This window comes from Peromyscus eremicus, chromosome 12 (genome assembly GCF_949786415.1).
Source record: "Peromyscus eremicus chromosome 12, PerEre_H2_v1, whole genome shotgun sequence".
Lineage (NCBI taxonomy): Eukaryota > Metazoa > Chordata > Mammalia > Rodentia > Cricetidae > Peromyscus > Peromyscus eremicus.
The window spans coordinates 57182362-57199784 of NC_081428.1; the positions used below are offsets into that span (position 1 = coordinate 57182362).

Here is a 17423-nt window from a genome sequence, read left to right on the forward strand (position 1 = left end):
CAGACGGTCCCCCCCCCCCGCTCGCCCCTCCCGTCGACTGTGGCCGTGAGTCACCAGCAGATGTTTTGGGGTCCGGGTTTTGGGGAATAAGAGATGGAAAAAGCCATTTTTTTTGCCCTATCCCCCAATTCCTATTGAGAAAGGGAGAGCGTTGAAGATGATGGGGGAGAGCCCCGAACATGGTGGCAGGGTAAATATTGGCTCCCTCACAACATTGCTTTTTCTGATAATAAAATTTTCGGAGCTGACCCTTAAGAAGGAAAGCCCCCCACACACCCCCCTTTCAGGACGACCCAGAGGGTCTTGGTCTGTGGGCTCTGGCTTGATTGTATAATAATGATGATACAATGTTAATGACGAGGATGACACTGCCTTTTATTTTTACCCCAGTGCTGAGAAAGCAGAGCTACAGCTGGGGCTAGAGCCCTTTAAAATCTGATGTGTGAGGAAGGAATACTGTTGCTCTCGGAGTTGTGTTCTCTTTATTTTTATAAAGACATGCCTTTTAAAGTTAAAATTCGACAAAATGAAGCCTGAGCCCCAATCTCCACTCGACTACATCCAACGCTTGGAAAATGGGGACTAGCTACTCCCGTCTTGACTAATGAAAAGAGAGAGGCTTTTGCCCCGTAGGATTCCATGTTCGTCACCCCTTCTCTTTCCTTTCCATTTCTCAACAGTGTTTAAAATGAAGAAGTTTAATTTCCGAAAAGTTTTGGATGGCTTAACTGCCTCTTCTCCGGGCAGTGGTAGCGGCAGTGCCAGTAACAGTGGTGGGGCTGGCAGTGGCTCCGTCCATCCAGGAGGGACTGCAGGGGTTCTCCGAGAGGAGATCCAGGAGAGCCTGACTTCCGAATATTTCCAGATTTGCAAGGTAAGTTTCGAATTGGCTTTAAGGCCTGTTCGATTTTCATTTTACTGTTGTGAAGAAAGAAGGAAACGCACATGGAATACACATACACACACACGTGCATACGTACGCAGGGCTGGAAACTGTTGGGACGCCAACCTCAAAGAGCCTGGTACTAGGTCAGTTAAAATCAGACATCAACTTGGGCATTAATTTGTAAAAAGCAGCGGTAGTTTAAAGAGAAGGAAGACACACAGGAAAAGTAGTCTTTGCAAGACGTTAAGGCCCAATAAGTGGACAAAATATACTTGTGTGTAAATAGTGAACTGAAGGAGAAATGATAGTCATTTGGTTTCCTGTGTTGTTATCCAGAGAAACTGATTGCTAATTCTATTTCTCTGTTCAGTGTAAAATGAATAAGGCTCTTACCATGTTGCGAGAATTAGGGAGGTAATAGATTAATGTGTCCAATGATACTTTCTTAAAATTCTAGATATGAAAAAAAAGGTTTTTAGACCCTTCATGAATATACAGTTTCTATGGGCTTAATGCTTGTGAAAACCTGCAATACTCATAAAAAATTCCAAAGTAACCAATGTTCTGGTTTAGTGAGAAAAAATTTTAGGCAGTTACATTTTGATTTGGGACTTCTAATAAACAAGCAGACTTTTGGACAAGGAAAGAAAATGAGAATTAATGTAACAGATGTAACATTACTATATAAAGATATTATAGTATCACTTTATAATGTAATATATTTCCTTTATTGCTCTTTTTGGGAGTTGCCTTTGAGTATAATTTTGGCATGATTTACACAAGGAAAAAAGCTTTGAGTGATTTGTATGATACAAATGGATACAGTTTTATAAATGTGTTTGAATATATAATAAGAAAAAGAGTAAACTTTAGAAGCTGCAAGAATTAAGTACCAAATCATTTTAGACTTCAAAAAAGAAAAATTTTGCAAATTCTTAATTTTATAGTAAACAAATGATATATGATAAGGTTTTAGTCATTACCTCAGCTCTTCCTAGAAGGTTTATATAAAATATTAAATCTATAGCTATTAGTTTACTTAAAAGTTCAAGCTTATTTAGAATTAAACAGATTTAATCAATTGTGTGAAGCTTGAGTACAATAATGATCTCCCCCTTCGTATGATGTAATAGATATTATATGAGTCTAAGGAAGAACTTGACATGGTTGTCCTGAAGCAAGTATGGGAAGAGTCCTGGGAGCCAAATTCGAATTGCTGGGCAGGAGAATTACAGCTTCATTCCCTATTTTTTTCTATTTCCTTTCCTACATTCTGAAAAAAAATCTTAATCCTCTCAATTAATGAAGGTGATAGTGATACAGAAGAATTGTATTAGAGATAAAATTAGAATAAAACAGGTAGATGTCTGAACCAGAGGGATGTTGGGCAGTTGAGGCTGTAAAGCTGGTAGAGAAAGTTTTAAATAAAAAAAAAATCAAAAGTATGTGTAAATACAGGAAATAAAGTGCAGCACATGGCCACCTACAAGTTTATTAAGAAATGAATGGTCATGACAAGTGGCAGAAGTTAAGCATGTGCTATTTTGAATACATATGGCATGGCAGGAAGAGCATGCGAATCCGATGAATTGGACTTTTTAAAAAAACATTTAAAACCCTGTCATTTGCCAGCCATGCTATCATGGGGAAGAGATTTTTCTCCCTGGAACCTTGATTTCTGCATCTGTAGTATGGGAATAAATTTTTGTTTTCTTTATCTGAAAGAAAGCTCATTAGAATCTGAGAAGAAAACGCGGGGAAGCCAAGACACAAGTTGGGAGGGGTGATAAAATATTTATATCGTTAAAGTTAAAAAAATCACCTTGTTTGTAGTAGAACAAATATAGTCATTACAATATATTATATATAATATAATATAATATAATATAATATAATATAATATAATATAAATAATATATTAAATAATGTAATATATTATTTAGGGTAATAACTTTCAAATAAATTATGAGGCTAGATAGCTATATTAGCTATGCATTAATAGTACTGAAGTCACACCAGATAAGGAAAATACAATAGCATCTTTGGTAAGGACTACAGTTAATTTTGAAAAGGGATTATGTAACTATATTATAGGTAACATAGTCTATAATGGATATATAAAATGGATTAAGGAAATCCAAAATTAGAGCTGTTATTGAAATGAGGACTTCATTTAGACTTACTGATTATATGTGCAAAGAACATTCTCTTCTGAATAGTAGGAAGTCAGCACCTTCTGGGTGCTTCTATCATTTCATCATGGCTAAAACTGAAGTGGAAATCTAGATCCTGTTTTTCTGAACGAAGCCCTTCCCTTTACTATCTGATGAATAATCAAATTCTATTTCCTTTGTATTTCTGAGTTTTATGCCATTTCCCATCCCAGTACTTGTTCATTTCATCTTATTTTCTTGATTTGTATCTTGAAAATACGTTCTGATTTCCTCACTTCTTATTTTACCTTATTATACTTCATTTTGTTGTAATAATGTTATTATCCAAATGCAATATGATTTGCCTGGGACAAATTCTATGTTAGTTTCCATAGAGCAGTAGTTCTCTAGAAACAAAAGTCTTGTTCAACTCCAGTAAAACTGATTAAAACAAATAAATGTGATGCTTTATTGGCTTAAATTTATTTGATGAATTATAACAAGTTATACAGCCAATCAATACTTTTTGTATTTTGTGTTTTTGTATAATACTGTCCATAGGCAGGTATAGGCATTTGTAATTCTTAAAAAAAAGTAAAGCTAAGCTCTTCATCATAAATGAAAAAATGCTCAAGATCAGAGAAACAGGCTAATGCCTAAGTTTATTATAACCTATTTCAAGTTCAATATGTGCATTTGAGTGTCATTTTACTCAGCTACTTGCAACACACACGAACTACCTTTCCCAAATATGAATTCTGGGAAACTCAATTTGAAAACACTGCTTTATATAATACATTTTAATCTTGATTTTCTTATAGTTCTCTTAAGAAAGGTGTCCCATTTACCTTCCTGCTTATATTTATTTCCTTGGTTCCCTAGGCATATTATATTGCTCCAGAGCATCATTTTTTCATATATCTAATGCTTCTTCCCATTCCTTGACTTCATTTAGACCAGCTCTTAACCTTTAATACGTATAATTGGAGAACTCTCAGTTAGCCTTTACCATTTTTTTTAAGGACCACCTCTATGAGACCGGTTCTGACCACTGCTTCTGTTCACTTTACTTTTTAAAATGTTTCTGCCTTTATTCTATGAATGTCCTGAAAAGCGAATGTGTTGTTTTGCTTTTATATCTCACTTAGTTGTTTGAGTGTCCCCTATTAACAGACTAGGGGTTCTCAATGAGTTCTAGCCTCACCCCAGTGTTAGAGAATCAAAGTATCCAGGGATAAGGCCCAGAAATTGGCATTAAAAAAGGCCCATAGAAGATTCTCAGGCACAGTTACTATTGAGAACTAGGCGTTGATGTGTTTTTTTTTAACAGAATGACACATCATTGGTTGCTTAACTGAAAAATAGGTTAAGCTAAAAAAAAACTACCAGTAATTATGTATTGAAACAATTCTTATTTTTATTTTATGTGTGTGGGTGTTTTGTGTGCATGTATGTCTATGTACTGCTTGTGTGCCTCGTGTCCATGGAGGCCAGAAGGTGGCACTGGATTCCTGGGTTACAGATAGTTGAGCGCCACCATGTAAGTGCTGGGAATCTAACTGGATCCTCTGGAGGAGCCATCAGTGCTCTTAACTGCTGGTTATTTCTTCAGCCCAAAGATTTATTTTAAATTATGTGTATATATGTACATCTCTATGTGGGTTTGTGTGTGTGTGTGTGTGTGTGTGTGTGTGTGTGTAAACCCACAGAGGCCAGAGGCATTGGATCTATTAGAAGTGGAATTGTAGGAGGTTGTGAACCATCTGACAAAGGTTCTGGCAAACAAACTCATGTCCTCTACAAGTGCAGACTGGGCTCTATTTTATTTTCACCGAAAACACACATAGTATTAAACATTTTAATTTGAAGACATATAAATACACTGCACTTTACAAATCACTTGATGAAGAAGGACAAATATATTTTTGGTTACTGAGCATTGGTTCTCTGATTAGAATTCTGTAAATTCTGTGTGGATTTGTCTTCCATAGCTCATTGCAAATTCATTTGCACAATTTTTAGTCCTTATTTATTCAAATGATAAGATATGCATATAAAGCAAACCTAGTATCAAGTCATATATATTGTATATTACACATTTTTTATCCTTATGGTTAATGGGTCCACATCCCAATTTGATATTTTTATTTGAGAGCAGTTTACTAGATTTTAGCATTTAATGAGCCATTAGTTTCCATGTATATACTTCACAGTTTTTGCTAATCTAGCAGGTTGATTAAGTTAAAATTAGTTTGAGAAGTATTTTATTGAACTTTCATAATAGCCATGTAAGGGGGGAACAAGAAGTGCTGTTTAAATTCTGCCACTAAGACAGGAGAGATCAGAGAATTTAAATCCTGAGGTTTCCCAGCATAGTTAATAATTTCAGCACATTTTTTAGTTCTTAAATCCAGATTCTTTTTGCTTTTTTATTTCATGAAAAGCCAATATAATAAGTTCCTAAGGTATCTGGAGACTTTGAAAAAGTAGACTATTTCCTTCACTCTTCATTCAAAATGTACATTAAATATGATCAAATATCTTTACTTATTATTCTAATACCTCGATTAAAGCCTCTAATATTTCCTGAATGGGCTGATACCATTTAGCATTCTATGTTCTCCCCTATTTCACTCAGGCCTCACTATAACCTTATCTCTTAGCAGGTAGAAGAAAACCTTTTATAACTTAAATCACATACTGTTCCTATTCAAACTCTCCAATGGCTTTCCATTTCTCTTAAAAGTAATAAGGGTAGGCATGGTGGCACACACTTAATGCCAGAACTTGGGAGGCAGAGGCAGGCAAATCTCTGAGTTCAAGGACAGCCTGGTCTACAGAGAAAGTTCTAGGACAGCCGGGACTATACTGAAAAATCCTGTCTCAGGAAATATGAAAAAAAAAAAAAAACCAACAACAAAAACCTTAAAGTTCTACTATCACTTCAAAAGTTTCAAATCATCTGCCTCTTTATAAAACTATTTTCAACTGTTATTTCTCGTATACTCTACTACCTACGTTGTCCAACTTGCTGTTTCTCTCTCTCTCTCTTTTTTGAGACAGGGTTTCTCTGTGTAGTTTTGGTACCTGTCCTGGATCTCACTCTGTAGACCAGGCTGGCCTCGAACTCACAGAGATCTGCCTGTCTCTGCCTCCGAAGTGCTGGCTGGGATTAAAGGCGTGCGCCACCACCGCCTGTCATTCTTGCTGTTTCTCAAACATAATTTCTACCACACGTCTTTTTATATTCATTCTTCACTTAGAACACTCTCCTTCCTACCTCCTCCTGGATTTCTGCATAGTTGCTCTCTTTGCCTTATCTGGTTCCTTCACACCATTCAGTGCTGAGTTTGTTACCATATCAGAGAGGGCCTCACTGACCCGTGCTGAAATCCTTTACTTTGTACTTGTATTAGGATAACTTTGTCTTGATAATTATTAAAATTATTTGTTAGTAAATTACATGTATATGTGTGTGTGTGTGTGTGTGTGTTGTCTACTTCTCCCCTTACAATATAAACTCTATGAAGGAAGGGCTTTCTTATATATATTATATATACATATATAATATATATATAACCGATGCATACAATATCACTTTCCATATAAAATGTAGTCAAATATTTACTGAGTAAGTGAATGAATGAATAGGAGCAAAGAAAATACTAGTAGCATGCTTAGAAAAACGTAGATCTTATTTTGAACAGTTTCTTGGAAAGAGAATTTTGTGAAATAAATTTTATTAAAGAAAGAAAAGAAAATCATTGAAAGAGAGAGTCTACATCATGAATGTGGTATATATTTCTAAAAACAGTGGGAGATTATAGATTAAATTTATTTTATGTTTTATTATACAGAATAGTAAGAACATTTTTGTTCCTAAATGATCAGTGAAATGATTCAAATTATTAGGTGAATAGTCACAAGCACATGAGATGTTCCAGCTCTAATTAAGAAAATGACAAAAATCAGATGTTATAAAGTTCTGAACAAGCTCTTAAATTAGCTAACTCACTGTTTACAAACATTTATTATCATGATCTTTTTAGAGCCAATATAAAGATAACTAGTGGAATTTCTGATCCATAATCATGATCCTCATACTAGATAATATAGCAGATTTTTTTCTCAAGCAAGAAAAGAGGCATAAAATCATAAATACAAACATGGACTGTAGGGGGTTAGGATTTTAGAACTCTGAAGAATTGGAAGACCAGTACCTAGATATATGCCTTTCTGCTATCACTTCTTCAAGATTCCAATGTCTTTTCATCTCATGATTTCATATTTTTTTCACTTGTGTAGTTATATAACTGAGATTGACACAAGGACACAACCATAGTTCCAAATTTCTGTAATCTTTATGTATGAAAATAATTATAAAATATTGCCTGAAAAGTATTGACTTTTTTCATTTCTATAGTTATAAACTGGTGGAATAAAACATAGGATCACTTACTATGGATAAAGCATCTGACAGTAGCTTTATGCTTCTGTCACTAAAAGTAACAGTAGAAGAGGGATAGCCCTGAAAACATACACACATGTAACATTTTGCAGACTGAGAAGGTTGTACTTATATACTTAGGAATATATATATACAGAGATGTATATGTATATATACAAAATTAATGAAAAATATCATGAATTTGTAAAAAGAGCAAGGAAGGGTATATGGGATAGTTTGGAGATAGGAAAGGGAAAAGGGGAATGATGAAATTATACTATGATTCTCCCCAAATAGAAGAAATAATAAAAAATAATGGTTATGGAAGAAAATCATCAAGAATTAAGCTATAATCAGGACATTTAAGGTGAGATGTTAATCACCTTAAAAACCAAAAATAAATCAGGGTTTAAAAATTAACCAAAGCCAGACTGTTCCATACCATAGTCCACCTATTTTGCTTATTTTAAGAGCATAAGAGTATAGGAACATGCTCGAGTAAGGGATTATAGACATATAGGAAGTATGTTGATAGATTTTAGAAGTCACCATAGACAACAGTTTTCACAAAAGATCCTTTGGTGCTAATATATTATTAATAAATAAAATGAATGAACCCATTTAGTATGGGATTTCTGTTGTTCCTAAAAGCAGACAGCGCAGTCAATAGTGCTTTGTGTATATTTTAAAAAGAATAAATTTAAAATATTATATAATTTCCAAGCATGCTTATCTATAGGCTTAGTTACTAGTAATAAAGTGAAATTCCTATTTCTTAAAGTTTTGCATATTTTTCTAGACATCCTTTTGGCTTCATTTGAAGATGCACTTGCAAAAAAAAATCATAGAATTAAATTTCAGTTTACGTTCAGTACTATCGTGATTGATTTGCTACGTTATAATTCTGGAAAAGCATTTGCATAATCATTTAATAGCCACAGTCAGGTGTGGAGGCATATGCTTGTTATAATCACAGCACTTCTAGGTTGTTTAAAGAGGATCACAATTTCAAGACCAGCCTGAACTATATGGTAAAACCATGAAGCTCCCAGTCAATTAAATAAATTAGTCAGGGCTGAGGAGATGCCTCGGTGGTTAAGAGCATGGTTGATCTTCCAGGGGACCCAGGTTCAATTCCCAGCATCCACATGGAAGGTCGCAACTGTTTGTAACTCTTGTACCATGGATCCAATGCCCTTACACAGGCACACGTGCCAGCAAAACACTAATGCACATAAAATAAAAATAAATGAATAATTACAAATTTAAACAAATTAATGATTGTTTAATAGCTGTAAATAACATTGACTATATCCAATAAAAGCATGAAATAATTTCCCTGATTAAAGTCTTTAAATTTAGGTTTTTTGCAATAAGAAAATTGAAAATTTTATTCCTACATATCAAAATGATTTTTATAAAATTTCTTATTTGCAATGATAATTTTTTTATTTTAAAAGGGGATACTGTGTCTTAACTTATTTTTGATATCTGAAGGGCCAATTTTCCAAAATGTATAAAATACTAGTATTTAAAACAGTATTTAGTAAGTATATTGGGGAATCATTCTTAAGTTTCTAGATAATGCTGAATGTTTAACTTTTAGAAGACTAAAGATAGAAATTACTACATTTAAAGGATTTATGGAAGGTAGTTGTAAACAATAAAATATTAAACTTCGCAGAGTATACTGTAGACCTACTCTGATAATTGGGGAGAGAATTGATTAAATGAAAGATAAATGGTCACTGAAGGAATGTAGCAAGAAGATACTTTGACATTTCACTGTTCAAAAGGAGCTTTTATTTCTAAATACAACTTTAAAGTGATTAGGATATATATTATTCTCAGCTAGTCAGCTAAATGTGGAAATGTTTTTTAGGGAGTTGATTTACTAGCAAAAATATATTTTTCTGGACTTCTGTATAAGAAGGGAGAGTATGATTTCAGTTCTTTTGAAGGTACTAGATTGTCAGTTGATATTGATAATTCAATGTACTACAAAATGAAAAGTAGTTGATTTTTGAAATCACCTTCTGAATACAGTGATATCCTTTATGGGATAGTAATATATATATGTGTGTGTGTGCGTGTGTGTGTGTGTGTGTGTGTGTGTGTGTGTGTGTGTGTGTGTGTGTTTGGGACAGGGTTTCTCTGTGTGGCTTTGGAGCCTGTCTTAGGACTCACTCTGTAGACAAGACTGATCTTGAGCTCACAGAGATCTGCCTGCCTCTGCTTCCTGAATACTGGGATTGAAGGCGTGCGCCACCACTCCTCAGCTGGAAAATATTTTTAAGTCAGTCTAAGCAGTTCTAGTGGTTTGTGATGTTACTGTGGGATAGGCTTTTTACTGAGCATGCTCCAAAACAGGCAAACATAATAGTTTTCAAAGAAAGTTTCAGATCATTTGTTCATATTGTTTTGCTTAATTCTCCTGTGTCTCTTATACTGATTTTACATTTTTCCATCCTCTCAGATGTTTACCCACTATAAACATTTCCCCCCCAAACTCAATATGAATATCTTTACAAACTACTGTACTACTCAAAATTCTCAAATGTTTTTGGGTCTCAGATTTATGGTCAGGTTTTTAGTCGATTCACATAAGTAAATTAGATTGAACACTAAGCAATGTAATCAGTTTTCTTGACAGCAAACTGATTTCATTGCCTTTATTTGGGGAATATGTCAGATTTCTAATGTCACTGGCATAACAACACAAACGCATGGAAAATGATGACTTTCTCTGACAATTCTCACTTTCTAAGGCATTAGATATGTTTCCAGAACTATCGTTATAAAATATTAGTTTTGTTTATAATAGAGATATATATCAGCTCCTAACAAGATGTTAATATCATGCCCAAGTAAATTAGAGTAGGCTAGGTTCTTTAGGTTATATCCAATAGTATTAACTTGTACATATGAAATATGTTACTAGAAGGGGATAGGATTAGATTCAGTTTCAAATCTCTCAGCTGAAACAATACAAGGTTTGACAAGGACACTTAATACAGCACTTGAAGTTATATAGGCGTAGGATAACAAATTGGTTAGTCTGCTTTAATTCTAACAGTTCTTCCAAGTTATGACCAAGCCTCAGCTAGCAGGGTAAATACACTCGAACTGAACTGGGTGGAGGAGTTAGGAGGATGACCAGAACACACACGAGGAATGTACTTGAACTCACTGAGTTCTATTTACAAATAACATGTTCACTATATTTATCAAATACATTATTCAAAGATTCCTCATTCTGTTCTTCTGTTATCCTGTGGTAATTGTTTTGCATTTTTGTTTTTTCTATCTTAATTAAAATTTCTCCAATATTTGGGGCAATAATGTTTTTATGCTCTGAAGTAGCTACCCAGCTTAATTTGGTGACACTCATTTACTTATTTTTATTTACCAACTTAAAATTGTTTTAGTTAAAAAAATTTTTGCATACAATTTATTTCGATTCTATTCGTTCCCTTTCCCCAACTCCTCTCAGATCCTACCCACACAACTTTATGTCCTCTCTTTCCAAAAAAGAAAAAAAGCAAACCAAAAACAAAAATGAAAATCAAAACAAACAAAAACCAGTCAGACCAAAAAAAAAAAAATGCCAAAACAAAATGAACCCCTCCCCTGACAAACAAGCAAACAAACAAACCTGGCATTCATTTTGTGTTGCCCACTGCTCCTGGGCATAGGGCCTGCCCCGGAGTACAGTTGATACACCCTGTGATACTCCTTTGGAGAAAACTGATTTTTCCTTCCTGGCAGGTGCCAACTGCAAATAGCTTCTTAGTTAGGGGTGGGACTTTGTCCACTTCCCCTTGTCAGCACTGGGATTTTGTCTGGTTTAAACCTGCGCAGGCCTTGTGCAGGCTGCCACAGTCTCTGAATTCATGTATGTATGTATCAGTCTTGGTTCTATTTGTTTTCTTCCGTCTCTGGCCCTTGCAATCTTTCTGCTGCCTCTACTGCTTAGGTCCCTTAAGGGCAGGGGTGAGATAATAGCATCGCAGTTAAGACTGAGTGCTCTTTACACATTGTCTGTTTGTGGGTGTCTGTGTTAATTCCTACCTACGGAAAAAAGAAGCTTCTCTGATGAGGATTGAACATGTACAGACTCTGAGGTTTTTCTATGACATTCTGAGTTTTTCATTTCCAATTTCATTTCAATTTTGGTTTTCTTTAATGATTGATTCTATTTGTTAAATTCCATTTTCATGTCTTGAGTTGTTTTTATTACTTCATTCAACTGTTTGTATTTTCACAGTCTTCATTAAGGCATTTATTTATATCCTCTTTAAGGTCCTTGAGCATATTCAAAATTGCTATTTGAAGTCCTTGTCTTGTGCTTCAGCAAAATTGCTTTTCTCAAGGCCTATTGCAAAGGGGTTGCTGGCTTCTGGATGAGGCATATTGTCTTGATCGTTCATGCTTGTGTTTTTGCACTGAGATCTGGGCATCTGGAATGATGACCTTTGTAGAGTTTCTTTGTGTAGATATCTGGTTTCATCTTTATTGGGTGGGTATTCCATTCTTTGGTTAATGTTGTCCACTCTGGGTACTGGCCAATTGTGGTGGCTGTGGGATCCCTGGCAGAGAGTGGTTTTAGAGTCAGTGTGAGGATGACATCATTTATTATGTAAGCATCATAGATTTATGTATCACTCTATACCAAATACCTTAAAATAAAATTTCATATGACAGTGCATTTTCTCCAGTTAGTCTGACTATTCCTCTTTACCTATTTCATACTCCTAAACTGGGTTCCCTTTTATTATTTCTGTGTGTGTGTGTGTGTGTGTGTGTGTGTGTGTGTGTGTGTGTGTGTTTACACCTTTTATCCTAGGTATTGCCTAACAATCTTTCTCTATTATTAGTGCATATTGATTATACAGAGTAATAGTTCTCACTATGACTGCTTCATATTTGCATATAACAGTGGTTCTCAGCCTTCCTAATATTGCCACCCTTTAATCCAGTTCCTCATGGATGGTGGCCCCCAACCATAAAATTATTTTTGTTGCTACTTCATAACTATAATTTTGCTAGTTATGAATTGTAATGTAAACACTTTAGGAGATAGAGATTTGCCAAAGGTGTTGCAACTCACTAGTTGAGAAAACCCAGTGGTTTTGTTTACTATTTTCTGACCCTTTCCCTTCCTTACCTCAACATCCTTTGTCTTCATTAATAGTCCTTTTCTATTTTAATGTCATTTCTTTCTTACTCCACATGAGAGAAAATATGACAATATTTTATTTTGTTTAATGTGATCTCTAGTTACATTCGTCTTCCTACAACCAATGTGATTCATCCTTTTTTATTGATTCATAATATTTCACTGTTTGTCTATCCCACAATTTTCTTTAGCCATTTACTTATTGACAGGCATCTAGGCTCATCCCATAATTTGACCATTGTGTGTAATGCCTCAATAAACAAATGATAAACAGATATCTACATTGTATTCTGCTTTTTTAAAAATCCCTTTGGGTATACATGAAGGAGTGGTATGGCTGTATTGTATGGTAGTTTCATTTTTAGTTTTTCGAGGAACTTCTATGGTAACTAAACTAATTTATGACACTACAAAACAGTGCATAAGAATTCTTTGCCCCCTATATCTTTGCCAACATTTTTAAAAATTTCTTTTGGTTGATTTTTAAAGGTTAGTGTACAAAATAATGGACTTCATCACACACATATATATGTGTATGTATGTACGTATATATGTGTGTGTATAATTTCTTGTGTCCTTAATAATAGATAATAGCCATTCTGAGATGAGCTGAGATGAGCTGAAATCTCAGTGTAGTTTTGATTTATATCTTCCTAATAGTTAGAGATAGTGAATATTTTTCATATTATTGTTGGTCATTTTTACTTTTTTGACAAGAACCTGCTCAGTTCAAATGCCTTTTTTTCCTTTTTCTTTTTCTTTTCTTTCTTTCTTTTTTTTTTTTTTTTTGTGGTACTTGTGTTAAACTCACGACCTCATAATGCTAGGTAAGCACTCTGCTATGCATCAACATCCCCAGCCCTGCTCATTCCTTTGGCATTTTTTGAATCCTTTATGCATTCTGGCTATTAATCTTCTGTCAAAAGAATAGCTGGCAAAGATTTTTCTCTCTGTTTTGGAGGTTGTCTTTGTTTCCTTTGCTGTGTAAGACCTTTCAAAGTTGATAGAATTCTCTTTGTTGATTCAGGCTATTATTTTTTGAGCTAATGGAGTCTTATTCAATAAGTTGTTTGCCATTGCTATACCTTAAAGTGTTTCCCTCTAGTATTTCAAAGTTTAATGTTTTTTTTCTTTTATCCATTTGAGTTAATTATTGTATAGGAAAGAGATAAGGATCTTTTTACTACGCATTTACTAGATTTACTAGGCACTTCAACTGGGACATCTTTTTTTTTTTTCTCTAGATTATCTGTCTATCTATTTCATTTTATTTTTGTATTTAAAAATTTTTATTCATTTTACATACCAATCACAGTTCACCCTCCCTCCCTCCCCTCCACCCCTAGAAAGGATAAGGCCTCCCATAGGGAGTCAGAGAAGCCTGGTACATCAACTTGAGGTAGGACTAAGCCCCTCCCCACTGCATCAAGGCTGAGCAAGGCATCCCACCATAGAGAATGGACTCCGAAAAGCCAGTTCATCAGGCTTTTGGGAGCCCACTACCTATGATAGGACACCTCACACAGCCTTGAGGCAGTGGGAAGGGCTTGAACTTGCCTCTATCGGATGTGCCTCCCCATGGGATGCCTTGCCTTCTTGTGTGGGTGATTAGGGATGGGTTAGGAGGGGGAGGCTGAGGGGGACCGGAGGAGGGAAGAGGGGGATCTTTGATTGGTGTGTAAAATGAATGAAAAACATTTTTTAATTTAAAAAAAGCCCCCTCATGCGCCAGGGATACCTGGTCCCACTGCCAGGGGACCCACAAAGAAACAAAGCCACACAACTGTCACCCACATGCAGAGGGTCTAATTTGGTCCCATGCAGGCTCCCCAGATGTTGGTCCAGAGTCCTTGAGGTCCCACGAGTTCAGGTCAGCTGTCTCTGTGGGTTTCCAGTCATGAACTTGACTTCCCTTGCTCATGTAACCCCTCCTCCCTCCCCTTGGCTGGACCTCCTGAGCTTGACCAGTGGTTGGCTGTGGATCTCTACATCTGCTCCCATCAGTTACTGGATGGAGGTTCTACGATGACAATTAGGGTTGTCACCAATCTGATTACAGGAGAAGGCCAGTTCAGGCACCCTCTCCACTATTGATAGGAGTCTTAGCTGCAGTCATCCTTGTGAATTTCTGGGAATTTCTCCAGCACCAGGTTTCTCCCTAACCCCGTAATGACTCCCTCTACCAAGATATCAAGATATCTTTCATTGCTTTCTCCCAACTCACCCATCCCATTCTCTCATGTTCTCATCCTATTTTTTTCCAAGACAGGGTTTCTCTTTGTAGCCCTGGCTGTCCTGGAACTCTCTCTGTAGAATAGGCTGGCCTTGAACTCACAGAGATCTGCCTATCTCTGCCTCCTGAGTGCTGGGATTAAAGGTGTGCCTCACCATGCCAGGCTGGACCATTTTTTTTTTTTTGAATGGATCTGAGAGACAAGCACCCCTATGTAAACCATTTATATGTTTTTGTAATTAACAACTTATGCTATATGTGAATATTCATTTTTATAATTTTTATGCAATTTCCTCTTTTACAATGGATCACATTATCGCTGCTGCCCTTTCCCTCCTCCTCCTCCTCCTCCTTCTCCTCCTCCTCTTCCTCATGCTTTTACTCTTTTTAACATCTTATAATTTACCCAAACTCTTTCTCTTTGTCCTTTGGTAACCTTAATTTTCATGTATATTTATTCTCTTGCCTAAAAGTCTTTTTATTCTCAACTGAGAAAACCTGAAAATGTCTAAAACTTTTCTTCTGCCATGATTTCACTCCCCTGAGTGAGTCTAATATTTTTATTGAGATCATTAACACACAAAATAACTTTTTGAGTCATTTTCTGTTTCATGTACTAACTTCTTTTTGTAAGGACTAGAAACTTTAGATTTCATATGCTCATGGAATCACTAAGGAATTATCTTTAATATCCTTTGATCTCTGGTAACTAATGCAATAATTTCTGTCATTATAAAAAGCAGGACCATCCATTTGCTATAATTTTATTTTGTTTTAACATTTTTTTCACATTGATGTTTATTTTATTCCGAGGAAAGCTATAGATTTAAAAAGCTTGGAGCAAAAGGTAAATATCAAGAGAATGGGTACTAAGAACTAAATATTTGAGAGTCGTCACCTAAAGAAAACATGAGGAATAGTGATAGGGAAATGTTAGAGATGTAATTTATACAGGGTACACTTCACAGATTTTAATACTCCATTCAGTGCCTTTGACAGTTCTTCATATCTGTGTAGTCATCAGGCAACATAAACTAGAAGAGTTCTTAAATAGTCTTTAAATTTCCCACCTTTTTATATTCAGTTTTCTACCTCTACCCCTTTCCAGAAACAACTGAATTGACTTTTCACTATAGCTTAACTTTGCTTGTTATTGATTTTTATATAAGTAGAATCAGACAACATATAGAATATGCATATATATGTATGTGCCTTTCATGAAACATGCTTTTAAAATTTATTTGTGCTGTTTAATGTATTAGTATTTTATTTCTCTTTATTGTCAAGTAGTGGCTCACTAAATATTTTTAAATTTTTATTTTTGTTATATAGGCACACTCAGTATAGAAAAATATATCAGGATAAAGAGTAAAACACAAATTGTCCGTATTTCAAACACTTAGATATAGGCAACAGTTACTGATTTTTAGGTACATTTTATTACTTTTAAAAATAGCTCTTTTTAATTTGAAAAAGACCATCATTCAGATAAAAAAGGTTGCTGTATTTAGAGATTGCTGTAGCAAGAGACTCGCCAACCATCAGTTGCAAATAGCAGGGGCTTAAAGCGGGTATGCTGTGGAAGAGCTCTATAGTAAAAGAACAAAAATGATTTCGGATACACTGGCTTGGGAAGTGATTTGCAGGCTAAGTAAAACTGAGGCAGCTTCTGTGATTTGTTTGGGAAACATCTGACTTTCATAAGTGTTGGATCTAAGTACAGTGGGGGAGGGAGCTGCACAGATTAGGGGATCTGGCAGTCGCTGACTAATACTTTCTTACTTCGGGCTGATTGCAGAGGAGGTTGGGGTTTGGGTTCCTGAATTTGTTGCTGCAGGGTTTGTGCTTTGCTTCCCTAAGCTGATCATTATAGAAGTTGAGTCAGATTCTATTATGTTTGTCCAGCCAGTGTGCATTGTGCAGACTTTCAGCTGTATTTCTGTATGTTACAAATATATTGAAGAGACTTCCACATTCTAATGTTTACTATGGCATTATTCACAATAGCCAAGACATGGAAACAACCTAAATTTCTATGAAGTGATGAATAAAGAAAATGAAATCTTGTAATTTCCAGCACCATGGATGAAATTGGAAACCATCACATTAATTGATAGGTTAAGCACAGAAAGGAAAGTACTGTGTAATCTTAATCATAAGATGAACATAAAACAGTTGATCTCATAGAAGTTGAGAGTAGAATGGTGATTACCAGAGGCTGGGGAGAACAGAAACTGAGAGGTGGAAAGAGATTGATCAATGGGTACTGTCTTATAGATAGGAGGAAGTTCTTCTAGTGGGCTGCTGCATAGTAGGGTGTGTACACATGTGTGAGAGACTCTTACTAGAGAAACAATACACCCATGTCTACTCACCCCAGGAAGGAGCTCGTAGCAGACTAAAGTAATGACTGTACCAAAGTCTAACCAAAAGCCCACCCCACTAAGGGTGATGCTTGGGGAGAGCTACATCCCTGGAGCTCTTTGTACAGCTCCAAGCAGCTCTACAGGTCAAAGAAATCTCCT

At 35.5% G+C, this 17423-nt stretch overlaps 1 protein-coding gene across 4 annotated transcripts in view; it reads left to right on the top strand.

Moving 5' to 3' along the window:
• The first annotated feature begins 687 nt into the window (after positions 1-687).
• Positions 688-17423, top strand: part of Stxbp5l (syntaxin binding protein 5L) — a 231240-nt gene continuing 214504 nt past the window's right edge. For all 4 annotated transcript variants that reach the window (XM_059277086.1, XM_059277088.1, XM_059277087.1 and 1 more), the window contains exon 1: positions 688-874. In XM_059277086.1, the coding sequence (XP_059133069.1) occupies positions 689-874 (186 nt within the window). In that variant the 5' untranslated portion in view covers position 688. The remainder of the gene's footprint in view (positions 875-17423) is intronic.